This window comes from Oryza brachyantha, chromosome 9 (assembly GCF_000231095.2).
Source record: "Oryza brachyantha chromosome 9, ObraRS2, whole genome shotgun sequence".
Taxonomy (NCBI): Eukaryota; Viridiplantae; Streptophyta; class Magnoliopsida; order Poales; family Poaceae; genus Oryza; species Oryza brachyantha.
In genome coordinates this window covers 2,034,387-2,061,065 of record NC_023171.2, presented here as the reverse complement: position 1 = coordinate 2,061,065, position 26,679 = coordinate 2,034,387, and the positions used below count along the sequence as shown (strand labels likewise).

At 48.0% G+C, this 26,679-nt stretch overlaps 2 protein-coding genes across 2 annotated transcripts; both read right to left on the bottom strand.

Annotated features, from left to right (window-relative positions):
* Nucleotides 1-3,451: 3,451 nt before the first annotated feature.
* On the bottom strand, nt 3,452-5,556 carry LOC102712498 (manganese-dependent ADP-ribose/CDP-alcohol diphosphatase). Its single transcript, XM_006664952.3, has 2 exons — nt 5,347-5,556; nt 3,452-4,717 (listed from the first exon to the last, which is right to left on the bottom strand). The coding sequence occupies exon 2, from the start codon at nt 4,713-4,715 to the stop codon at nt 3,747-3,749; it is 969 nt and encodes a 322-aa protein (XP_006665015.1). The 5' UTR covers nt 4,716-4,717; nt 5,347-5,556; the 3' UTR covers nt 3,452-3,746.
* An 11,307-nt stretch (nt 5,557-16,863) lies between these two features.
* On the bottom strand, nt 16,864-18,530 carry LOC107305522 (receptor-like protein 44). Its single transcript, XM_040527639.1, is given in 2 exon segments — nt 16,864-18,496; nt 18,498-18,530. Coding segments are annotated over 2 exon segments (921 nt in total). The 3' UTR covers nt 16,864-17,608.
* Between the last annotated feature and the right edge of the window lie 8,149 nt (nt 18,531-26,679).

The following is a 26,679-nucleotide window of genomic DNA, read 5'->3' as shown; positions in this document are numbered from 1 at the left end:
TATAGAAAGATACCTCCTAATAGTTTGGATGTACGATGGTTGTTACATCAAGCAATAAATTGAAATGTAGACGAAGAAGAGAATTAAGACAGGAAGAAAAGCTTCTTTTTCATGGGAGGATGCAAATGAAACATTCAAACGTACATGTTAGGTCTCTTATCTGTACAGATTCCTGTCTTTGTAGGGGTGTACTCTGTCTGACAAGAATGGGCAACGCTCCTGAGAGTGAGAGCTGAGCTAGCTTCTCTTCACTCCTCCTTGAACTAATTTTTTTGGCTCCCAGTTCCATTCAATTAATTTTATGGTTGCATTGAATTCCCTGTTATATTTTTGTGCTTTCAAACATCGGTGTCTGTTGTCTCTCTATCTGGACCTTGGATGACAGTTCTTTTTTTTTTTTTTTGGGACCGTGTATGAAAGTGCTGCTTTGAACTCCACCATTTGACTCTGAAACATGGATCCTATGCAGTTTTGTCCACAGTGACAACTGCTGACAAATGCAACCCCCCACAACACCACCGCACTGCCGACCATAGACCAGAATTGAAACCATAAAACCTAACTCCGACAGGGATCCCCACCGTAGATTCTAGGCAGATTGGAAGAAGCAGCACGTAGCCATGCGAGGATGTCGAGAGGCTCAAGTTCCCTATGAACTGAAATTTCTGCCTCTCTTTTATCCCACCTATATATATTTTTTTTATTTTGTTTGTTCCATTTCTGGGCTTGAACACCTTCCAGGTGACTCGTATACACACACACTTCACAGCCTGTTTGGCGAACTGGCAATTCATGTGAGGGAGTTGGTGCTAAAATTGATCAGAAGTTTGACTTTTATTCCCAATCTACCAAAAGAAATGAGTTAGAGAAAATTGTGACGCACATTATATTTTAAGTAATGATAATGGATAGCTCAGATCTGACTAGATGTACTTATAGAAGGAATTAATTACAACCCCTTCTGTACTTATGAAGGAATTCATTCCAATCCCCACCCCTACCTAGGTATCAAAAATGAGGGAGCTCAAGGATGAACTCTATCCAAATCTATCCTGAAATTTCCACGCCCACTAACGAAACAAAAAACTTATCCCCTGCAAACAATTACCCTAACCAAAAACGCATTAATCCTGACCAGGGTTTTACCTTATTGGGGTGCCCTAGCAGTAGGCACACTAAGTGTGCAATAGCCCAAAGAATGGTGGCAAAACTGGACAAAATCTATCAAAATATTCATTTTTTTTGTTTGAATTTCTTTTGAAATTGATAGTGCTGCTGGGCACATACAGATACCACACTAAGCGGTAAGCCTAGTTAATGCAGAAACCGACATAAGGGAAACCATGGTCCGGACCACAAGCAGAAACGGAGCATGCCACAATGAAGATGAATTGAAGCAAAATTGGACAAATTTTGTGCTTCCAATACCACACTGCTTTTCTGGTTTCAACTCCGCTTTGTTTATAGCAGCAAAAATAAATAGGAAAGTAATCCCTAATTGCGCCCGTCATGTGCACACATGAGTAGCGAGAGCTATGCTCAACCAAAATCACAGTACAGGAATCAAATAAGGAAAGTAGAAATCCAAAGCCAAACTTCAGAGCTTATTCGACAAACCTCATGTTCATGATGAAGTCCATCAAAGCGACAGCATAACATATAGTGAAGAGTGGACACACAAGTTATTATCCCCCGTACCAAGTTTCGATGAAAGCCTCAATTCAACAAAACATCTTTGACAATATCCTAGTCTGGACCATCAACTTCAATAAATTCGACTTCTAGAAGTTATTAAAATCAGCAAGCCCGTGTTGAATAAAATAACTAGAATTAGAAGGGTGAGCAGTGATGGCATGACAGTCATGTAGCTTAGAAAATGGAAAAAGGCCAATGCATGTATATACCTTGTAGTTGATGACGCACTTACATATTCTCATTTTGGAATACAAGGAACATGGGACCACTCTGTCCATCTTCGGAGGAGACTAGGGATCCTTCAGACCACTTCATAGTCTTTGGATTATTCTAAATATCCTTCGGATCCATCATCAACTAACCCTTGAATTAAAAATTGTCAGATTACCAAGCCAATACTAGCATTATATGTGATCAATGGATATATTGCACTCAAGATATATAATCTAACTCAGAACGGTTTTCTTCAATATCACCTTAGATTGCCTTATTCCAGGTACAATTATTTGGCAACATAGACATAGGGAATTCATCATAACAACTAAAATATTTTCTACGGCTCAGAAATATATGCTGAACAATATGTTGATTATTAGAAATTAGATGTCTAAAATTAGCCTCTTGACCCAAATATGTAGAATTTGACCTAAGCTGACTGGAAGCACAAACAAGTTCCTTACTATAAATTTAAGGGAATATTGACAAAAATGGATCCTTTGGCCTGAACTTGATGACAGGACTATGAAATCATCTTTGCTCTCAGGGAACTATGACAAAAAATGATCTACAACCCTTTATGTTCCTTTCCTGATAGCTTCCTCTTGTTGCTTCTTTCTTCGGAGAGGGAGGGGAGATCAAACGGCAACCATAGCAGCTGCTGCCACCTCTAGTCCCCATCATCCAGTAGTTTAGAGTCAGCACAAGTTAAAGGTTATTAAATAAATCACCAAATGAAAACGCCAGTAACAGACAAAAGTCAGAACATGCTATAAAAGTGAACACTTCTAATCATGCTGAGTAAATCTAACATATTTACATGTACCAGTATAGAATACATGTAAGCAAAGCCAATCATTCCTAAAATTCCAATCATTTTACTACCAACTCAATGAGCAGCCAAGAAAGATAATCCCATAGGCTCAAATATGTTCTACATGGTAGTGGTACCGCTTATATAGAAAAGTTCATGCTACCTCCGATGAAGTGCCCCAGCTCCACTTTGGTAAGAGCATGTGGCCCACTGCATCTCCTGCCAGTCCTCCTTGGAACACAATAGCCCAGAGTCCACCATCGCCACAGCAGAACCTAACCTCAAGGCGTTCAAACGGCCCAAGCATACACAGTGCCACAGCCTCGGATGCCCCCACGACCAATAGGACCTGGTGCACAAGCTCTGGTGGGATGGCGGAGAAATCCACGATGACAACATCTGAAATGGCGTTCTGCGCCAACTCCAGCCGCATGATCAATAGTGCGGTGTTCAAATCAGCTTTAGCTTGATTGTGTAGATAAATGAATATCATTAAAATACCTTCTCAAGGGGCAATGAAGGGTATAAGCTATAATTGGAAATAAAGTGGACGGGCATAGAACAGAGGTACAATATCCATATCATCCCTTAATATAATCATATTATTAGTCATCACAATTAGCCTTCAAGGTACTGCCTGCAATATTGTTATTACTTAGGCGATGTAAAAACAAAGCAAGTTTAATTGATTTCATGCTGAGCTAGACAAATGATATTGTTGTAAAGTGTGTAACAATGATACATTAACAAGCCAAATTATTAGGTATCTCATACATGATTAAGCTCTGACATGGATAAAATGGAAGGCAGAGGAAAAGGACATCAAGATAATGTGCTCTATTATATCAGCTTTGGAAAGAAATAGAGCATTGCATTAGTCCCATAAGTTTGCCAGTTTCCACAGTACATACTTACATGTAATTATGATGCCAAAAAAATGAGTGTAATGAAGTCAAATGTTTCTCAATAAGTTTGTCAAAACAACTTAGTTGAATGAATTTGCTCCACTACAAAGTTCACCCTAGAGCTCAAAACACATCTCTGTATCAGCCATTTTATCAGAACCAACAAGCAATAGCTTATCAGGATACACTTTGATGTGCCCGAATGCACTGGTGCCAGGAGGACACTCCAATGCAGCCTCAAGAGTGCGGTGATGTACACCATGCGAGTCCAAAGAGTGACCTCCTGTGTGGTCGTGCCCAGCAATGCATGCCTTCACACATTTGTACTGGTGAACAACAGCCATCACCTCATCATAATTCCACATGAGAGCTGCAAATGAAGCTGAACCAGGATCCATTGGGAGATGACTGCATATAATGACATTTTGTCCGCATAGTGATGCATTGTGGAGGACATCATTGAGCCACAATAACTGCTCTTTGCCAACTGCACCATTGAACATCACAAACCGCCGGTCCACGCCAACCAGACCATCAGGGCTGTTCTTGTCAGTGTTTGGGTTCTTTTCATCCAGGAACTTCATTGCTTCGGCAGTCACTGGATGGTCACGAGGCCAGCCAAGTGCACTGAAGTCATAAGCGTCCAGGACAACAAATCTGTACTCAGGACATGGAGAGAAGTCATAGTAAGCGCGATCAGAATTGGTTGGCATCTTCAGTAACGATACTAGCTTGCTGCGAGGAAGGTTATAGAGGCAATGGTTCCCAAACATGTGGTAAGTTGGGCCATCAAATTTCTCAAATTCATCAAGGACCTTCTGCACCGCCCACAACGATTTGTCCTTCGGGCAATATCCATCAATGATATCACCAAAGTTGATTGAAAACTTGATGTTCTGTTGTTTGTTCCAACTATTGACAGCCCTTTGGAGGACGCTGATGCTGTGACGGTAGTAGCGCGGGACGCCAAGGAATGAGCGACCATCAGGAATATCGGCGTACTGGACATCAGCAATCACACCGAATGAAAATAAGGGTTCCCTAGAAGATGCATGGACTACTCCTCCATTTGTCACAGCCATCATCTCTGTCATAGAATTTCAGGAAAGGTTTGTTCAGAATCTTGAAGCTTTGTGCGAAAATAACGTGCAAAGAGTGTCAATATGGTTTCAAAATGGTGTAAGAACTCTACATTCTAAATTTCAAGTTCAAATTTTCATGCTACTACTACACATAAAGTTGTAATATGCCCTGACAAATTCACTAAACAATTTCGTACAGCTCCAAATCCTGATTGTCCCATAATCGGATCCTCTGGAGAATCAGAATCACTTTTAGAAGTGTTTCACTAGCAGATTAGCTCCAGAAAGCAGATCGTAATACGAGACAATACAATGTAAAATGAATTCCTTTGTATCTGTATGCAAAATTCTTTATTACCAAATGATTGACTCTGAAAGTTTGAATGTGGATTGCAGGACTAAAGATAGGCATTCAAGAAAACCAAATTCCCTGAAATGCTTAGGATGTGATTTTAAAATTTCCCTGGAATGTGAATTGGAAAGAATTGGTACACATGCAAAAAAAAAAGAAAGGGAAAAAAGAGCAAGAACAACATTGAAATGGAGTACGAATATTAAAATAAAGAACAAAGATTCAGGATTTTGTCTGAGAGGGAAATTTCCAGATCTGAGCAAGAGAAAAAGGATCCCTGACCTTGGCCAAGATGCAGGCGGTGCGGTCGACGGGGGAGGTGACGAGTACCGGCGCCGGCGCAGCTGTAGTGGTGGGGAGCTCCTGCTGGGAGCGGCGTCACCTCAGGCGGTAGTTGGAAAAGGACCGTGGATTCTGGCGGCGGCGGAAGCAACCGGAGTCGAGAGAGAGAGACGGTGGGATCGAATCGACGCACCACGACTCTCGCCTCTCTTATCTGGGCCGGAACCACGGATATTGAAACGGCCCATATTTTTATTAAATATTAATGCTGCTGCTACCGTTTAAAATCTACTGTTAGTCCGTGCGGAATCTTATTAAAAAAATATCGTTAGTATATATTAAAATAGAATTAGTAAAAATGATTTAATATATAGGTCTTAGTTTTTTTTCTTTTAAAGAATACGAGGGAGGGATTGGTGGTGAGGTTGGTACAAAGTCACCATCACCATCACTACTCTTTTTATATTTTTATAGAAATATATATATATATATATACCAGTAATGATGTCCATACTTTACAATGGGTAAAAAGAATCGTTATATATTAAATAAACAACTGAAATATATATGAAATTTAGTAACAATTAATTAATTATGCGGATCAAATACTCTATTTGTTCTATATTATAAGACTTTCTGGGTTTGTCTAGATTCATCCATGTATCCATATATATATATAGTTGTATATGTATCTAGATTCATTAGCATATGTATGAATTTAGATAAGGCCAGAAAGTTTTATAATATAGAACAGAGATAATAATAATTATATGTCATGTTTGCAAAATTTAACAAACAATCAAGCCCATAAAGAGCATAAATTAATCATTGTATGTTTTCACCATACATGATCATAATAGGCATGTGAATGTGAAATTGTCTAGCTAAGAGTTTATAATTTGCAAAATCATTTTACATTTAATCTATTAAATATAGTCTAGATATTATTTCTCACAAAGAAATAAAGAATCTAGAGATACTGACTAAGAAATAATATCAAAATCACATGAGCAGACTCAAACACTAGCAAACAACTTGGAGGCTTCAACCATAAATTTGCTTCTAGGTGCTTTAAAAAATACGGTACACTAAACAAGACAAAATATTACTTCGGATAAATGATAAAAAAATCAATAAGTATAACACATGACTTGGAAGGTACCTGTCTAAGCCATCAAAAAATCAAATTCATTTATTTGCGATTGGTCTATACACTGGAGATGGAACAGAGAACACCAAGGATGGATCACGGAGATAAGGACATTACACACCCTCTCCTAGTTTAAATTCTGAATTTTTACCTTCCTTCTTATTTTATCTTTCATTTTCCTTTTGTTTTCTTCTCGCTTCTATTGTTTCTTTTTCTCCTTCTTCTCTTCTTCTTTATTTTCCTCTTCCTTCTTTTCTCTTCCTTCCCCCTGGATAATCCTTGTATCTAAATCCTCATGGCGATAAAAAAAAATCCCTACGCTATGCATGCTTTGAGTTATATCAACCCTCGAATTCTAGGTTAAATTTCTGCTATGACTTTGCATCTCAGTGGACATAATATGAAAATTAGTCGTAATTTACAAAATATCCACTCGACTTTTAAGTGAAAGCAAATAGCCCATTATTCTGTATTTGGTGCAAGAACAAGAGTGCATTTTCCAACAAATTTATCTATGAGAAATTACCAAAAAGATAGTTGAAATAAAATGGATATGATGGTAAAATGCTCCAGAAATATTGTTAGTCCCTAGTTAATTGCCATTAATCATCAAAATCAATTAGGGGCCTACTAGATGCACTTTCATACACAAGTTGAGATGCTTTCATGCATGTTTAGAAATAAACATTTGTGTTGACATATTTGATAAATGGATATATTTATAATACTTGTTGGCAGCGTTGAAACAATGGGAAAACGAAAAGGTTGGTACCACGACGAGTCTACTACAAATATCATGTATTGTCAATCTCTAGCACAATCTACCAGCAATCCATCTTGAGAATAAACATGGTCTGTCTCATGAGCCTTCAAATCAGATCGAAAAGAACACAAAATTTTGTAGAGATGATGCTAATGATGCCGTATTGATATGAATGTCATGAATTGTCATGCCCTGAGTTTTACCCAAGCCAAGAATTAAATAAATAATGCATTAAAAATAATTTATTAATTAAAGTTCAGGAGAAACCCAGTGTAATAAATTAATTTAATTAATTGGAAGCTTTTCGGATATTCTAAAATGTCCCGAAAGCATTTTAAATTATTAACAGGATTTATATTTGAATTGCAGTCAGTAAAATTTGGTCTAATAAACTTAATAAAAATCGGCAAAATTGGAGGCAATTTCTTTTTTTCCCTCCTTCCTTTTTCTTTTCTTTTTCCCTTCTCCCTTTTTTCCTTTTTCCCTTTTCTTTTTCTCTTTTTCCTTTTTCCTCTCCTTGGCCGAACTCCTCCTCTCCTCTCCTCCCTGTACGATCCTCTCCCCCTCCTCTCCAAGCCATGCAGCCTCATCTCTATCTCCACCAAAAAAATCAATTCCAATTAATTAGAATTCTAAATCTTATCTCTTTAAAATCTTATCTATTCCTTGTTAATAGGAGATGGATAACAAGATCTATCTCTAGCTTTCCCCTATAAATACCCCCCTACACCCTTGCCTCTTTTCCCCGTCTCCCTCTCCAGTGCATCTCCAGTCGCCCCTTCCGCCTCCGCTACAGCTGTGCTGCCCCTATCCCAGCAGCTGCGCAGCAAGCCGCTAGCAGCCCTGCTGCATCCTGGTTCGTAGCATGTCGCCGGCTGGTCTCTCTCCACCAAATTTCAGGTTCGCATATATTTTATTCTTGCGAATCAATCTAAATTAATCTACCGTTTAATTGTTCAGGTTTTCTAGCCTAACAGCGAGGAACAACCACAATCCGTTGCTGATCTTTCCACCAAACCTCAGGTTTGCATACGTTTTATTCATGCAAATCAATCTATCGTTAATCTACCGTGTAATTGCTTAGGTTTTCCAATCTATTAGCTAGCGTGAGATTAATCTACGGTGCGGAATTCAATTTCGTAAACGAAGATTGGTTTAACGTTAAAGTCATCTAATTCTAGTTTAGCGAGTCGTTAAATCTCAATTTAACGGGTCGTTAACTCCTGCCGTTGTTCCGCTAAAAGTTCACGGGTCCACGTATCGGATCTAAATTGTCGTACGGATCTCTAATTCGTGCATGATTTGGTTCTGTCGTGTGAATGCGTGTAATGTCTGCAATTTCCCGAGTCGTGTCCCAACCGGCGCTCAAAGTCTGCATCGCCTCCCTCGGCCCACTCCTCCTCCCTCTCCTCCCGGCCAGCAGGCCACCGGCCCAGCCAGCCGGCCCGCTCAGCTCGCCTCAGCCTCTCTCCCATCCGCCTCTCCTCTCTCCCGTGCGTGGGCCGAGCCACGGCCCATAGCCACCACGCGCGCGCCAAGTCCAGGCCGCCTCCCCTCTCCTCCCGGGACGCTGACAGGTGGTCCCCACCAGTCAGCCCCATCTTCCACCTCCAGTCGGCGCCTGCGCCCGCGCGCGTCGCGCCCGCGACTGCATCGCCGCGCCGCCATCTTTGCCGGTCTCCACCTTTGCGCCTTCGCCCGCCGGTCAACGGCCATCGTCGGTCGTCCGCCCCACCGTCGTCGTGGTCCACCCAGTGAACTCTCCCCTTCCTCCTCAATCTCTCCCTCGGCGCCCACCGTCGCGTCGCTCCGCGCCGCCCGACGTCATGTCGCCGCGCCTAGCCGCCACGCCGTCCGCGTTGCGCCGCTCCACCTGCGCACGTTTCCGCTCTGCCTCGCCGCGACGCGTCCCCACCGTGCCACGCGGTGCGTGCGCCTCGCGCCCGTGCTTGGCCGCCGCTCGCCGTCATCACCGCGTCACCTCGCTGTGCCGACCGCGTTGCCGCTCGCACTGTTGGTCACCGCCCTGCGTCCGTGCACCCCGTCGTCGCGCCGAGCTGCATTGCCCCTCGCCTCACCGGTTGTGCCTCGCCCGTGCCGCCGCGTCGTCGGATGTGTCGCCGTCGCGCGCACGCCGTTTGCCGCCGCCGACGCACCCTCTCGGAGCCGTCTCCATCGCCGCCGCGGAACCGCCGTCCTTCGCTGCCCTTCGCGCCGGATGCCGCCGCCCTCCTCTGCCTGCACCCCTCACCGCCACGGCACAAGCCGAGTACCCATGATGTGTCGCCCGTTGTCGCGTCGCCACCCCGCGCTTGCGCTGCGCCGCTTACGCCCACACCCTAGCCTCGCACTGCGCCAGCACCTTGCCACCGGCCACCCTTCGTCGCTGTGCTGCCTGCGTAGCTTCTCGCTACCTCTCGGCCACGCCGTATCTCGCTGTGCCGCTTCCACTGCTGGCCGCCGCACCTCGCCTCTTCGTCGCCTCCCGCGTAGCCGCACTCGCCGCTGTGAGCCGCCCCTCGCTCGCCTCGCCACCGCGGCCTTGCGCCGTCGTCGGCACCGCCTCCCAACCGCACCTCCGCCCCCTCTCGGCCACACCGCCCTGCGCCGCCGCGTGCCCGTCGGCTGCGCCGCGTCGGCTCTCCGCTGCCGCTGCGTCGTGCCTACGCCCACCGCCTCAGACTTGCTCTGTCGCGCCTCGCCTGCGTTCAGCGTCGCGTCGCCCGCGTCGGCCACGCCTCGCCGTGTGCCGCCGCTGCGCTGCGTCACGTGTGCGCCGCCGCCTCGCTCCCTCACGCCGGCGCAACAACCACTCTGCTTTCCCCGGGCGCCACCAACTGCCACCGCGAATTCTCCGGCCGTCCGCCACCTACTCACGCCACCCCGCCCGTGAGCACCGCGAGCACGAGCCGTCGCCCGAGCCGTGCCGCCTCGCCCATCCCGCGTCCCGCAACGGCCGCGCGCAACCACCGGCCCGCTTCTCCCGGCCGCGTCCCGCTCCGACGCCAACCACCGCCCGCACATCCCGGCGCTGAGTCCCGGCCACGCCACTAACGACCTCCCCGCCCTAGCCGGCTGCTCTTCCCGTATAAAGCCCCGCCACCACACGCCGCCATGCTCAAGCCTCGTCACCGTCGCCCCTAGCCGCCGATCGATCTCGCCGTCCGCGACCTGCCAACCTCGCCGCCGGCCGTCGTCCCGTGTCTCGCCGCCACGCCGAGTCACCGCCGCCTTTAACCCTATTGGTAAGCACCCGTGTCACCTCTCCCCTCCTCTTCCTCCCCTCCGCACCGCCGTCGGGTCACCCTCGTCGCGACCGGCCACCGAGTACCGTCGTCCCGCCGTTGCTGCGCCTCTGCCCGGCGTCGCCGTCGCCATGCGGCCGCCGTGCCGCGACCGCCGACGTCTGTACTCGCCTTCCTCCGTCGCGCGCCACCCGTTGTCGGTCGCGCGTTGACATCGTCGCCGCGTCGCCGATGGTCTTCGCTGCCGTCGCAAGAGCTGCTCGGCCAACATCGCCGCCTCCGCCTCGTCCTGCTTCCCCGTCCTCTCTTCCTCCCGGCCCGTGCTCAAGCGTCGATGCCGTCGATCTTCGTCGCCGCCGTCGTTGAGCCAAGCCGAGGCCGAGCGCCTGCGCTCTCCCCTCCCTCCTCTGCCCTCTCCCTCTGTCAAGTGAGCCCCGCCTGACATTCCTCTCCCTCTCTCCCTTTCTCTCTTTCCCCATGGGCCCCACGTGTCATCCCATCCTTTCTTCTCTCTCACCGACGAGTGGGTCCCCTTTGTCAGTCCACTCTCTCCCCTCCCCTTAAGTCACTGTCCAGTGGGCCCACGCTGTCAACCTCACTCTCCCGAGGATGACGTCAGCGCCTCCAATAATTGCACAATAAATCAATTAAGGTTTTCTGTTTAGCTAAAAACACAGTTAATCTTCTAAAATTCATAAGTAATTCATCTAGTCTCCGTTTAGGTCCAGTCAAGTTTCATTAAATCCAGAAAAATGCCAAGAATCCATTAAAAATAGTTTCTTTCTCTGTTTCAGTAGTTTTTTTTAGCCTGTTTTGTTGGTTTTGCCTTGTTTGTCGTAGGTGTTGACCCCGTCGCAGCGCCGTTCGTTCTCGAAGTCGTCGCCGAAGCTCCTCGTGGGTCTAAGCAAGGCAAGTGGCACCCTTCTTTGATCATATTGAACCTATGTTTATAAAATCCCCCGCTTTTACATTCAAACATGCATTGCTTTATGTAAATCTATTTATTGTATTTATCTATTGGGTATTTATCAATATAACCGTTGATCCTCATTCATTATTATTGTCATCCCAGGGTTAATTTGACTAGAATTAGGGTTAGTCAATGCTTAGCCATGCTTAGTTCAACTAGCTCACCAATTATTATTTAATTATTGTTGCACTTTGGTACACCTTCAATGGTTGTTATCATTATTCATTTCCCGTTGAGGATTAATACAACTAAAATATTGCTTATGGTGGGCTGTGGGTGCATGGTTTTGAGAGTCGTGCCATGGCAATTAAGGACCGGTTCTCAGGAAACCTGAAGGTCTTACACGTACTAACCACAAGCCAGAATGGGCAACGGTGAGACTCGTAATCTAGCTTGTCCCTATTCGACGTACCCAGGCAAGGGTAGGTGTGATGGAGTATGGACGGGCAATCGTGGTGTAACGAAAGCTTCTCCTGCTTCCGGATCTACCAAGGCACAAGAGGGGACTGCCCGACTTGGTGTAAAGGAGGGGGTGAAACCTGAAGTGTGGTGCGATTGTCTAGGGAGGGTTAGGTGAAAGGTCTTATCATGGTTTCCGTACTGAGGTATCGTGGTGATACGTTGGGGCATGGTAACATGCTTGGCAGCCATGTCTTGTGGGTAAAGTTGTACACCTCTGCAGAGTAAAACTATTCGAATAGCCATGCCCGCGGTTATTGGGCGAACTGACAGATTCACTGGGATTAGTTGAACCATTAATAACCTGATTAATCTTGGAACTGGTTTGACCCTGCGCAACGTGGTGTAACGTTGGCAGTGGTTTGGGTCTGTCGCAACGTGGTTTAACGTTGGGCAGAGGGTTGACCCTGTCGCTACGTGGTGTAACGTTCGACAGTGGTTTGGGCCTGTTGCAACGTGGTGTAACGTTGGACAGTGGATGATTATTTTAAATGTTTACTTTACTTTTATTTCAGTCTAGTTTATCTACTGTTTTGGTAAATTACTGCAGCTTTTGTGCAAGTTAACCTTAGCTTATCCTTGTTACCCTATTGCATTCATTATTCTCCCCCTCTTGGGTGTTACTTGTTGAGTACGGTGGTTTGTACTCAGCCTTGCTTAATTTTTCCCCCCACCAGAGCAAGTGCCAGAGCTTGTGTCGAAAGAAGGTTGTTCCGAAGGTTGAAGTAAGGTTCAGTCCGCCGTCAAGAATGCCTGTGGTGTGGAGCGTCTTCGCTAGCTGAAGCTGAAGATTGGATGGTTTAGTTTGTTTTCCTTTTCCGCTGCATTTCGATAGATAATTGTTTTTATTTGTTTTTAAGTCGTGGAACTGTGTATTGATTTGTCATAGTGTGTACTCGGGCTGATGCCTGGACCGAGATTTAATATGCTATTGTTCAGAAATTTGGTGTAAATTTCTGGGCGTGACATGAATGCAGATTGTTGTGCTATTACAGTTTGTCACCTCACAATTTAGAAATTCTGGCAAAATGAATCATCACTTAGGACGGAGGAAACGACATCCGGTGAGACGTGATGGCGTCGGGCGGTACAGAGCAATGTCCCTAGGAGGTGACAACATCCGACAAGAGGGATTGTTGTTACTTGGAGGTGGCAGCATCATGGGAGGAGGTTGCCTCTGAAGATGTCATGGGAGGTGGTGGTCTCGGCCAGATGATAGATCGATAGGTGCCATCGATCGCTAGTATCGGCCCCCACCTTGGGGACGAAACGGTTGGCAGATTGCTCCTTAGTCATCAATCAATCAGGAAATGTGGATCAGGAGAAGGAGAACGTGTCGTGTGTGCTAGTGAGTCGGGTCACCGGGCGGCGGCTGGTAGACGTGTGTGACCTCCTTCGTGCTCATTAAAAAATATATGCCCTACATGTTCTTTGTAAGAGGAGATTGGAATATCTATGACCCTAGGAGTACAGTGATTGATTTGGTGATTAATGACAACCCATTGTTAGAACTAACTATTTCCACGAGTTTAAGGTTAGAGTGAGTTCTAGCATCAAGTTAAAAGATTGAAGCTAGAAGATGGATATTATTGCTTGATAAGGAGCAAGTGAAGACATTGACGATGCAGGGTATGAAGTGGCTATGAGCATATCACTCGAGGATGAATATCTAGACGACGGGATTCAGGCATGGCGGGTGCTCTTCACCTGGATCCCATCGTCAAACGGCAAAAAGATAGGTGTCATCTCTCACCGGTACTCGCCCACCTTGAGGATGAAACAATTTTGGCCAATTTTTCCAACTCAAGGACGAGCTGTGGCGTGCCATCACTGACGAGCTGAGCTTCAGGTATTCCTAGAAAATTTTGATAAACATCAAACTCATTCGAATGTTCATGCTCGAGAGATCTAATCATAGCCACACACATACCCTAGATTGTTAATGTCTTCACTTGCATCTTATCATGTTATAATCTCCATCTTCTAGCTTTAATCTTTTAACTTGATTCGAACTCAACCTAATCTTACCAACTCATTGCAATAGAAGGACCGCCATTGGATCCAGATGTGGTAAGCATTTTTTGCCCAAACAACCGATAATTGAAGTACAATTGCAGTTACTGTGAGCTAAGCTATCGAGAGACAAGTGGCAGAATTTTTTTATTTTTTAAACCTTTTTAATAAATAATTTTATTACTAAACCTCCGGGAAAAATATTTTCACCGCATGAACCTTTTGGCCACGCCACAAACATTGGCGTGGCGAAACGGCTTGCCACACCATTGTCGGTGGCGTGGCAGCATTGTCTTGCCACGCCACTGACAATAGCGTGGCAAGACTGCCATACCACTGACAATGGCGTGGCAAGACTGCCACGCCATGCCACGCCGATCAGGCTACGTGACAGTATTGTGTTGCCACGCCATCAACACCGGCGTGGCCAAAAGGTTTAGTTTTGAAAATATTTTTTCCGGTGGTTTAGTAATAAAATTACTTGCTAAAAATGTTTATTTAGTAAAAAAATTTCCAAGTGGCTGGCCTATCTTACCTCTTGGTTTCTCCTATAAGTCTAGCTCCATTGATACCATTCGCGACAAGGTGTGTTACACAGCAGGAGGGTGTGTCCTGCTAGATGCGCTTGGTCGTTGACGACGACGCAAATGCGTTGCCCCTACCCTTACAACGTCTTCGTGCCAACTTCTTGCTTCGCCTCGATGGTTGGCAACGTCAACGCCATTTCACCATTGAGACAATTCTCACCTACAACTCATTAAGCACATTTAGACCCAAATCAATTATACATTTACCATTATTAATGCCCAGTTCGTCTTTTGGCTTGATGTTCATCAATGAACCACATCCTCTAGATTTTCGACATTCTACCTTGTGCTCTTCTTATAGTTCGTGCAGATTGCTCATTGGTTCAAATGGCTTCATGCGGTCCATCACAACAAAGTCTTTACGCCCTGCACCACCAGGTTGGGACGTTGGGTCCATCAGCGCCAAGTCTCTTACGCATCACCCCTGTATGGTCCATCATAGCTAAGGCTTGCTTGCTCTTTACCGTCTTGTCATATTTAGCCACTTCATACCCCCTAATCGTCAATGTCTTTACATGCTCCAAATCAATCTATAATGTCCATCTGTTGGCTGCAGCACGCCAACACCGATAACGTTGAGTTCCTCCTGAAGGAGGTGGCATGCACCTACTTGCTGCCACCCCGACAACCCGTCCCACTGGCACAAATAAATATATAGAATCGGCACAAATAAGACATTGTGCCGGATGTTTATTTTAACTGACACACAAAACTGGCACAAATAATTCTAATTAGTTGCAACTAATCACTCATTTTGATAAAATAAAAATTAAATCGTTTTGAAAAACATGAGACGAGAGGATGATCCTGATCCACAGGTCAACAAATTTAACACAGAACATCCATGCATATGCATGGAACAAGATGCACAGTTTTCAGATTTCCTACACTTTCATAACGGTAAAGCCTTGGTGAGCGCCACCAACACCAATGCCACTAGAACCATATGAGTGCTTCAATGTGATGGTATCATTGAATAGTAGTTTTAAAACTTTCGTGTGATTTAATTCCTATAGAAATTTAGAAAGCATGATATTTTACTCCTATATTTGTATAATCACGTGCTTTAAAAAGGACCTTAGGCTTTGTAAACAGAGTGAAAATTCCCCTCAATTTCTAAACTAACAAACACATGTTTTTAAAAGAATTTCTATATAAAAGTTGCTTTAAAAATATGTTATCTATTTTTTAAGTTTGTAAGGCCCGTTTGGAACAAAGGAATTTCAAAAAAATATAAAGGATTGGATTCCTATGGAAAAATTAAGGTCCTTTAGAACAAAGAATGTCTCTTCCTATTTTCTCTTTTAAAAAAATTGTAAACAATGTCATAGAGCATAGGAGTTTTAGAATATTTTGAATATAAGGTTCAGCCTCTTGAAAAATTACTTTATGCATATTTTTCTTTTAATTCCTATATTTTTATACGCTTTATGAAAACAGTTATTCCTTCGGTTTTCATGTATGGATAACTTATTTTACATTATATCTTTTCTCACTTCCAAACTATGGCCCTATTTATTTCCAAAAAGTTTCACGTTCGCTCGTTACATCAGATCTTTGGACACATGTATAAAATATTAAATATAGTTAAACAAATAACTAATTGCATAGCTTAAAAGGAATTTGCAACGAACCTTTTGAGCCTAATTAGTTCATGATTAGCCATACCTACTACAGTACCTACATGTCTAATGACTAATTAATTAGGCTAAAAATTCGTCTCATAGTTTTCTGACACCTTATGTAATTAGTTTTTTTCTGACACCTTATATAATTAGTTTTTAATTAATCACGGAGATAGTCTCTTAACATCTAATTAAATATTTTTTGATGTGACACCTAACCCAAAAATTTTCTAAACTAAACAACACCTGTCTTCGCCCTTAGGTTATCCACGGCAGCGGACACCCGACTGCACAAACATGACACGTCAAGCCGAAAGCGCCTCCCACACAAAGATTTTACGTGAGCTCGCGGTGTACCAGTCGCGTGCACGTGAACACAGATAGGCCACTCCCACTACAACGGGTCTCACGTGTCAGCCACCGGTGGCAGGCTGACGTGTCACCTAGTTCGAGCCACGCTGGCTGAAGCTTCTAAGCAACAGGCCCCAGCCAAACCACAACAATGCTACTGCTAAAAAATAAATTAAAGCTCCACTACTACTAGCGGTAGTGGCATGGCAGTGCGCCTTCCACTAACCCATTCCTCACAGGAGTGACACCAATCAAAGCATCACAAGAAAGCTAAGCCAAGGGGAGAGTTTTTTTTTTTCTCTCCTCATCACAGTACATATTTTTGTAGGCTCAGCAAAAGGGATGGATCGATTGATTGGAAACAGCTCATCAGCACAAAAGAATTTGGAACAGCCCAGCCTGATTAGAATAGCATAATATCGATCTGGAACCTTATGAGTAGAGCACACCATCTGATTAGGATAGCATAAGTTCATCTGGGGCAAAGTAAAAAAGAGCACACAATCTGATTAGAATAGCAATGTAGCATAAGTTAATCTGGAACAGAGCAGAGCACACAGTCTGATTAGAATAGCAATATAGCACAAGTTAACCTGGAACACAGCAGAACACACAGTCTGATTAGATTAGAATAGAACACCAAAGCATAAGTCAATTTGAAGCACGATTCGCCACCATTATGGACAGACAAATAAATAATAACAATAATAATTACGAAGTGTGAAAGCCGCATTCCCATCTCAAGCAAAGCTAGCAAGATCAGCAGCAGTCTTCTGGTGAATTGACGCAAATTCTTCGGTATACACAAAAGCTGATGTCATCAAGCCTAACTCCTGACTCTCTCTCTCTCTCTAGAAATCCAAGCAGAAAAATGCCAGAAAAAAAACAATCAGTTACATAGGCAGAAAAGAAAGTGCTAGAACAGATAAGAATGCAGCAATTAATTAAGTGCAATTAGATCAGCATCCGACACCCAAATCGAGCCAAGAAAATGGCAGGCACAGCGCTCGATCGGATCCAGCTCCCAGGTTCAAGAATCCAACACAGATAATCCTTGGGGCCGCGTGGTGGCTGCATCTCCAGGGAGAAATTGATGGGTTCAGTAGTCGGGCATGAGGTGGGAGATCTTGCCCTCCTCGCCGGGCATGGTCGCCGTGCGGTCGGTGGCACGCAGCCAGAGGCAGACGGCGGAGAAGCTGAGGATGAGGCTGAGCAGGCCGCTGCCGAGGCCGATGCCGACGATGGCGAGCACGGAGAGGCCGTGGCCCCGCATGGGCGGAAGCGGGTAGCCGTAGAGGTCCTTGTTGCCGACGAAGGAGCTGGCATTGAACCTCCCCGTCCGGGCGGCGGCGGCGCCGGGTGCGGCGGAGCGGTTGGCGAGGAGCACGGGGATGGGCCCGGAGAGGCGGTTGTAGGAGACGTCGAAGGTGGAGAGGCGGACGAGGAGGCCGAGCTCGTCGGGGATGGGGCCGGTGAGCTGGTTGCTGTGGAGATCTATGACGTTGAGGTAGGCGCAACTGGCGAGGTCCCGCGGGATGGCGCCGGAGAGGCGGTTGGCGGAGAGGTTGAGGACGGCGAGGTTGAGCAGGGCGGAGAGGTCCGGGGGGATGGGGCCGGATAGCGCGTTGGAGGAGAGGTCGAGCGACTGGAGGTTGGTGCAGTTGGATAGCTCCGGGGGGATGGCGCCGGCGAGGGCGAGGCCCGGGAGGGAGAGCTTGTAGACGCGGCCGTTGTTGCAGGTGACCCCCTGGAGGTGGGAGATGAAGCCCTCGCAGGGGGCGGCGAAGAAGGCCTTCGTCCAGTTGCGGAGGCCGCCGGAGAAGGAGTCGTGCAGGCTCGAGAGGCACCGCTCGTCGTCCGGGTCGGCGGCGGACGACAGGAGGAGGATGGCGGCGGCGGCGGCGAAGAGGGGAAGGTGTTGGGTTGGGCGGGACATTTGGGGGTTGACGGCGTGCCCGTGCCGGAGCTCAACTTCGCTTCGCTTCGGGGACTGCACACTTTGGGGACCGTGTCCCAACCATTAATAAAAATCATGGCAGCGCCTTCCCTTTCTCTCGTCTCGGTTTCCCATACGACGTCGGACCCTTCTTTCGCAACGTCTTTTCTTAGGCTTCTAATCAAAATTTAAATTTTTAAAACATAAATTTATAATTGATTTTAGGTTTTTTTTAAGTTAATTTTCACCCCACTGATACTTCATTAAGACTAAATATATAAAAAATTTATTTGTAAATTATTTTTTATTTACAAAGATGTCAATTTTTACCCACGGGAAGGTAATGCGTGGTACCTTACCCAATAAGTATCGATATGTGGTTAATTTTTGCCAGTGATATGATGGACCATAACATAGTAGCCGAATTTTATATTTTACCCGTGGTAACTCATACCTGACCATAATTTATACCTTCATTGATTTTGATCTTTCTCTCGTACCTATTTTATATTGATCCATTAAAATTTTGAACTTCAATGAAATTATGCTAGCTTATTTATAATTTGCATTGCTCTTTTAAACCATTGGTGATAATTTTTTACAATTCATTGATTTTGTTGCTCTTTGTTTACCTATCTTTTTATTGACATATTAATCATAAAAAACCCATTGGGTACCCACCGGGTTACTCGTGCCCGACGGCCGTAGGCGCAAGTATGGAGTTTTACCCGCCAATCCTATGGTATCAATCGGGCGGGTATGGACTTGCTCTACCCGTGCCTGCCTCGACCCATTGACATCCCTACTGTTGCTAGTATAATCCATAATTTCATTAGTAATAAAAAATTAATAAGCCCAGAGACTCCCTACAAAACCCGGATATGGGGTATCCATAATATGTATGTATCCATACACGAAAGGGTTGGTTAGGAGTAAGAAAAGATAATGAAATCTTGTATTGGTTTGGTTAGAAGTTTGGTAGTATCTAGATTCTATCCTTGGGTTATCGTATTTGATCGTATCTAGGTCGGATATGCTTGATTTTATTAGATTAGGCCTCTGTCTGAAATCCATGTCCCTCGATAAATAAGGGGGCACAACTTGGTAGGTTGGTTAGTGTCACGCCCAGAAATTTCTCACACGAATTTCTGAACTTAATTGTGTATTAAATCCCTGTCCAGCACCAGCTAGAGTACACAAAAAGACAATGTTGATTACATAACCATCGTTCTTAGAAACAACTGAAAATTATACTTATTCTAGCGGAATTGCAGCGGAAAGAAAAAGGTAGACTAGCTCCAGCGGGTACGGCTCCAGTCCACAGGCAAAGCTTCGACGGCGAATCAGCTTACTCCTGAGAGGCACCTCCATCGGACTCGACTTCTAGCTCTGGTGGGGAAAGTTAAGCAAGGCTGAGTACAAACCACCGTACTCAACAAGTAACACGTACAAGGGGGAAAATAAATGATGCATAGGGATTATCAAGGACAGGCTAGGGTTAGTTGCAATAAAGGAGCAGTTAAACAAATAACAGAGATTAAAAAGAATACAGATAAATGAATACAATAAAGCATAAGTAAATAACAGTTATAAAATACCACAACACTGTCAAACGTTACACCACGTTGCAACAGGCCCAACCACTACTCAACGTTACACCACGTTGCAGTAGTCCCGAGTGAAAACCAATTACTCAAGTTATTAGACGTTCACTAATCACAGTGAAGCTGGGAGCTCGCCCGTAACCGTGGGCACGGCTATTCGAATAGATTATACTCTGATCAGAGGTGCACTACTGTACCCACAAGACACGACTCCACTACACTTGAACGTGCGCCGACATACCACCATGGTATACCGGAAAGAAGACCGTGATAGGACCCGTCACATAACCCTCCCTATTTAATCACACCACACTTCAGGTTTTACCCCCTCCTTTACACCAAGTCGGGCAGTCCCCTCTTGTGCCTTGGTAGATCCGGAAGCAGCAGAGGCTTTCGTTACACCACGATTGCCCGTCCATACTCCATCACGCCTACCCTTGCCTCGGTACGTCAAATAGTTCGAAGTCATGCTCCAAATCCTACCTTACCCATTTCGGCATGTCGTTAGCACTTAATTACTTCTAGGGTTTCCCGTGAACCGGTCCTTAATTGCCATGGGTGCGACTCTCAAAACCTTACACCCACAGCCCACCATTATCAATATTTTAGTTGACATCAACCCGAACCGGGTAATGAATCATTATCTCAGCTATTGGAAACTAAGCATGTTTAAATGTGATCCCATGAGCTATTTGTTCTAAGCACGGCTAAGCATTAACCTAGGCCTAACTCTAATCAAGTTACCCCTGGTCCAACAATGAATAAAGTTGGATAAACAACGGCATAATAATAAGGTTTACTCGGAAAATAACATACAGTAAATACTTTAATTAAAACAATGCATGTTTGAATAAACAAAGCGGAGAATTTGCAATATTGGGTTCAACATGATCAATGATGAGTGTCACTTGCCTTGCTCTGGCTCCTGGGGAACTTCAGCGACGATCTCGAAGTAAACCGGCTCTTCGGCGGGGTCCGAATCTAAGCGACAAAGCACAAAAATAAATAAAACAGGCACAAACTCTACTGAAACTGCAAAAGAAACTATTTTTAATGGATTCTTGACAATTTTATGAATTTAATGAAATTTGAATGGACCTAAACGGAGACTAGATGAATTACTTACGAATTTTAGAAGTTTTCTGGGTTTTTTAGCTAAACAGAAAAGTCCTAAATCAATTATTGCGCAATTAATGGGGCTGCTGACGTCAGCGAGGAGAGAGGAGGCGCTGAAGGGTGGGGGCCACTTGTCGGTGGGAGAGAGGGGAGAGGAGAGGCTGACAAGTGGGTCCCACGGGAGGAGAGAGGGAGGAGAGGCGCGGGGTGTCTGACGGGTGGGCCCCGTCGGTCGGCGAGAGGGGAACAGAGAGGGGAGCAGCGGCTCGGGCGGTCGGCGGTAGCCGGCGGCGGCGACAGCGACGGCGCACGGCGACGACGACGACGGCGCGACGGCGACGACTGGCGTCCGGCGACGGCGCGTGGCGCGCGGCCGAGGCGGCGGCGCACGCGGCGCAACCGGGCAAAGCAGCGGCGACGGCTGGCGCGGCGACGACGAGCGAGCGACGAGTGCGGGTACGCACGGGCGCGGGTGGCGGCGGCTGGACGACGGCGTCGCGAAGGCGACGACGGCAGCAGCGGGTGACGGCGAGGACGAGCTCCGCACACGTCCGGCGACGGCGTGCGGCTCGGCGGCGGTCGGCCGAGAAGGAAGAGAGAGAGGGGAGGAGGAAGAGGACGCTCACCGGCGGCGGCGAACGAGCAGGCGAGTCAGCGAGATCGAGGCGGAGATGGTGACGCAGACGAGCGGCGGCTGGCGACGCGCGGTGGCGAGTTTCACGGACGGCGGCGAGGCGACGTGGCGGGGCGGTGGAGAGGATGAAGGGGCGGCGAAGGGCGCGGGGTGTCCACCGGCAGCGACGGGAGCTGGAGGAGGGTCGGCGACGCTGAGGCGGAGGCGATGGCGCAGCTGGACGGTGACGACGGGCGGCCGGCAGCGAGATCGAACGGCGGCGGAGCGACGGGACAGCGCGGCGGTGGCTCGGGTGAAGAGGAAAAAGTGAGCAGCGGCGCGGCGACGGGGAAAATTTATAGGGTGGCGGCGCCGGCTAGGGCGGGGCGGAGGTTGGAGACCGAGTCGGACGCGACGCGGTCTCGGCGGCGACCGTTGCGGCGGCGGCGTGGACTCGGACTCGGCGCGGCGCGGCGCGCCGCGGGCGCGCGGGCTGGCAGGGCTCGGTCGCTGACAGGTGGGCCCCACCTGTCAGTGGCGCAAGGGAGGAGGGAGGCGGCGCGGACTCGCGGGCAAGCGTGGCACGGGAGTTGGGCCGAGGCAGCGGCCCAGGCGGAGGCGTGCGCGGGGGGAGGAGGATAAGGCCGGAGGCCGGCTCGGCTGGGCCGGCCGAACGGGGAAAGTGGGCCGGCTCGGCTGGGCCGGCCTGGGAAGGAGGAAAAAGAAAAAAAGAAAAAGAAAAAGAAAAAGGAGGGAGGAAAATTGGACTTCGGCCCAATTTGAGAAGGAAGGGAAAAAGAAAGGAAAAAAGAGGGAAAAAGGAAAACCCCACTTTTGCCGAGTTTTAAATTAATTTGTTTGGCCAAATTTTATACTTCTGCAATTTGAATTTAAATCCAGTTAGTCGATTTGCGAGCCTCGATTTAATTGAATTAATTTCTTTTAGAGGGATTCCTCCTGAGTTAATTAAGCCAATTGTTGTTTACGAATTCTTTTACGATTTAAGGCTTGGGACAAACTCCGGGTGTGACAGTTAGTTCATTGTTGATCTATTCTGCACCGAAATACAAAACGCGAGTAGGAGTAGGGTATTATCTCATATTAAGGGCCTAAACCTAGGTTACCCCTTGTCTACTACTTAACAATGGATTCTACTTGTCACACCCGAAATTTCTGTCCTAAGCCTAAAATTTGTAAGACAAATTATTAAATAATAATTAGATTAATTAACTCAGGAAAACCCCTCTAAAGGAACAAATTTAAGTAAATCGAAGTTCACAAATCATTAACTAGATTTAAATTCAAATTATAGAGTATAAAATTTCACCCCAAAAGTTAAATTAAAAATCGGCAAAAAGTGAGGCTTTCCTTTTTCCTTTTCCCTCTTTCTTTTCTCTTTCCAAATTGGGCCAGCCCAAATCTCCCTTCCCTTTTCTTTCTTCTTTCCTCTCCCTCCCTTTCCCAGGCCGGCCAATCTCCTCCTCCTCCACCCCGCGCGTGCACCCCCCTCTCTCCGTCGGGCCGCCTCGGCCCAGCTCACCACGCGCCACAAGTCTGCCCCACCTCCCTCTCGGCCGACCCAAGCCGCGCGCCGCCACCACAGTGGCCGACTCGGACTCCTCCCCCGCAACCGTCGCCGCCATGTGCGCTGTGGAGTCCGCAACCACCCCGTCCACCCTAGCCAGTCTCCCCGCGTCATAAATACCCCGCCGCCTCGTGCCACCGACATTTTTTCCCGCACTCGAGTCGTCGCCGCCCCAGTTCCGCTGCCAATCCCGCCGTTGGTCGACGCCCGTCGTCGCCAACTAGTGTCACCATTGCCGCCTCGACCTCGCCGACCCACTGCCGTCCGCGCCGTCGCCGATGAGCAGCCCCGCTGCCCTCCTCCCACTTTTCTCCCTCTCTGAGCACCGTCGCCCCGCCCATGCCGTCGTCGTGCGCTTGCGCACCCCGGCTGCCGCCGTCGTCCCGGCTACCGCTGTCGTCGTCACCTCGCGATCGCTGAGCCGCCGCCGCCCATCGCCGTCGTCAGTTCCCGTGTGCTGACGCCACCCCACTGCCGACACACCAGTGGCCATCATCGTCACACCCCTCCCCGTTGCGGCCGTTTGTTGCGTCGCTGTCACACCCGGAGTTTCGTCCTAAGCCTAAATCGTAAAAAGAAATCCGTAAATAACAATTGGCTTAATTAACTCAGGAAAAATCCCTCTAAAAGGAATTAATTCAATTAAATCGTGGCTCGCAAATCGACTAACTGGATTTAAATTCAAATTGCAGAAGTATAAAATTTGACCAAACAATTAATTTAAAACTCGGCAAAAGTGGGGTTTTCCTTTTTCCCTCCTTTTTCCTTTCTTTTTCCTTCCTTCTCAAATTGGGCCGAAGTCCAATTTTCCTCCCTCTCTCTTTTTCCTTTTCTTTTTCTTTTTCTTTTTCCTTCTCGGGCCGGCCCAGCCGAGCCGGCCCGTCTTCCCGCTCGGCCGGCCCAGCCGCGCCGGCCGTTTTCCTCCGCCCGCGCGCGCGCTCCCACCTGGGCCGCCGCTCGGCCCAGCTCGCCGCGTCGCCCGCGCCCGCGAGTCCGCGCCGCCTCCCTCCTCTCTCTCGCGCCACTGACAGGTGGGGCCCACCTGTCAGTGACCGTTTTCCCCGCGCTCGCGCCCGCGCCGCGCCGGCCGAGTCCGAGTCGCCGCCGCGCTGCAACCGCCGCCGCCGCAACGGCCGCCGCCGAGACCGCGTCGTCGCCGACTCGGTCTCCAACCTCCGCCCGCCCTAGCCGGTGCCGCCACCCTATAAATCCCGAGTCGCCGCGCGCCGTCGCTCGTTTTCCGTCGTCGCTCGAGTCGCCGCCGCGCTGCCGCCGTTCGCCACCGCCGCGCAATCTCGCCACCAGTCACCGGTCGTAGCCGCCTAGCCGCGTCATCGTCTCCGCCTCGGTGTCGCCGACCTTTCTCGGGCTCTCGTCGTCGCCGGTGGACGTCTCGCGCCCGCCGCAGCTCCTCCGACCTCTCCGCCGCCGCGTCTCGCCCCTCGCCGCCGCCCGTCGATCTCCGCTGCCGCTGCCGATCTCCCGCTCCAACCCGCGTCGCCACCTTCGCCTCGATCTCGCCGACCCGTCCGCGCTCTCGCCGCCGTGGCTGAGCATCCCCATCCTCCTCCCCTCTCTCCCCCTTTCCGGCCGACCGCCGCCGAGTCGCGCGCCATCGCCGGACGAGACCGAAGCTCGCCGCTCCCGCCGGACGCCGTGGTCGTCGTCGCCTCCGCGTCGCCGACGTCTGGCCGCCGTTCCTTGCGCCCGCGCGTGCCGTGCCGTCGCCGCTCGCCAGTCGCCGTCGCCGCTGTCCTTCCACCGTCGCCGTGCGTCGCCGCCTCGGCCGTCGTCGCCGTCGCGCCGTCGCCGCTCGCCGGTCGTCGCCGTCGCGCCGCCGTCGCCGTGCGCGGCCGCCGCCGCGTCGCCCGCCGCTCCCGCCGGTCGCCGCCGTCCGCCCGAGCCGCGCTCTGCTCCCCTCCTCTCTGTTCCCTCTCGCTGACGAGTGGGCCCCACCTGTCAGTCACCCCGCGCCCGCCTCCTTTCTCTCTCCTCCCCGGGCCCGCGTGTCAGTCTCTCCCTCTCCCCTTTTCTCACCGACAGGTGGTCCCCACCTGTCAGCCGTCAGCCTCCTCTCTCCTCGCTGACGTCAGCAGCCCCATTAATTGCGCAATAATTGATTTAGGACTTTTCTGTTTAGTTAAAAACCCAAAAAACTTCTAAAATTCATAAGTAATTCATCTAGTCTCCGTTTAGGTCCATTCAAATTTCATTAAATTCATAAAATTATCAAGAATCCATTAAAAATAGTTTCTTTTGCTGTTTCAGTAGAGTTTGTGCCTGTTTTATTTATTTTTGTGCTTTGTCCCTTAGATTCGGACCCCGCCGAAGAGCCGGTTTACTTCGAGATCGTCGCCGAAGTTCCCCAAGGGCCAGAGCAAGGCAAGTGACACTCATCCTTGAACATATTGAACCCATTATTGCAAATTCCTCGCTTATTTATTTCAAATATGCATTGTTTTAATTAAAGTACTTACTTTATGCTATTTTCGGGTAAACCCTATTATTATGCCGTTGTTTATCCAACTTTATTTATTGCTGGACCAGGGGTAACTTGATTAGAGTCAGGCCTAGGTTAATGCTTAGCCATGCTTAGAACAAATAGCTCATGGGATCACATTTAATTATGCTTAGTTCTGAATAGCCGAGATAATAATTCACTACCCGGTTTGGGTTAATGTCAACTAAAATATTGATAATGGTGGGCTGTGGGTGCAAGGTTTTGAGAGTCGCACCCATGGTGATTAAGGACCGGTTCACGGGAAACCCTGGAAGTAAATAAGTGCTAACCACATGCCGAAATGGGTAAGGTGGGATCTGGAGCATGACTTCGAACTATTTGACGTACCCAGGCAAGGGTAGGCGTGATGGAGTATGGACGGGCAATCGTGGTGTAACGAAAGCTTCTCCTGCTTCCGGATCTACCAAGGCACAAGAGGGGACTGCCCGACTTTGTGTAAAGGAGGGGGTGAAACCTGAAGTGTGGTACGATTAAATAGGGAGGGTTGTGTAACGGGTCCTATCACGGTCTCCTTTCCGGTATGCCGTGGTGGTATGTCGGCGCACGTTCAAGTGTAATGGAGTCGTGTCTTGTGGGTACAGTAGTACACCTCTGATCAGAGTATAAACTATTCGAATAGCCGTGCCCACGGTTACGGGCGAGCTCCCAGCTTCACTGTGATTAGTGAACCTCTAATAACTTAAGTAAATTGGTTATCTCTCGGGACTACTGCGACGTGGTGTAACGTTGAGTAGTGGTTGGGCCTGTTGCAACGTGGTGTAACGTTGGACAGTGTTGTGGTATTTTACAACTGTT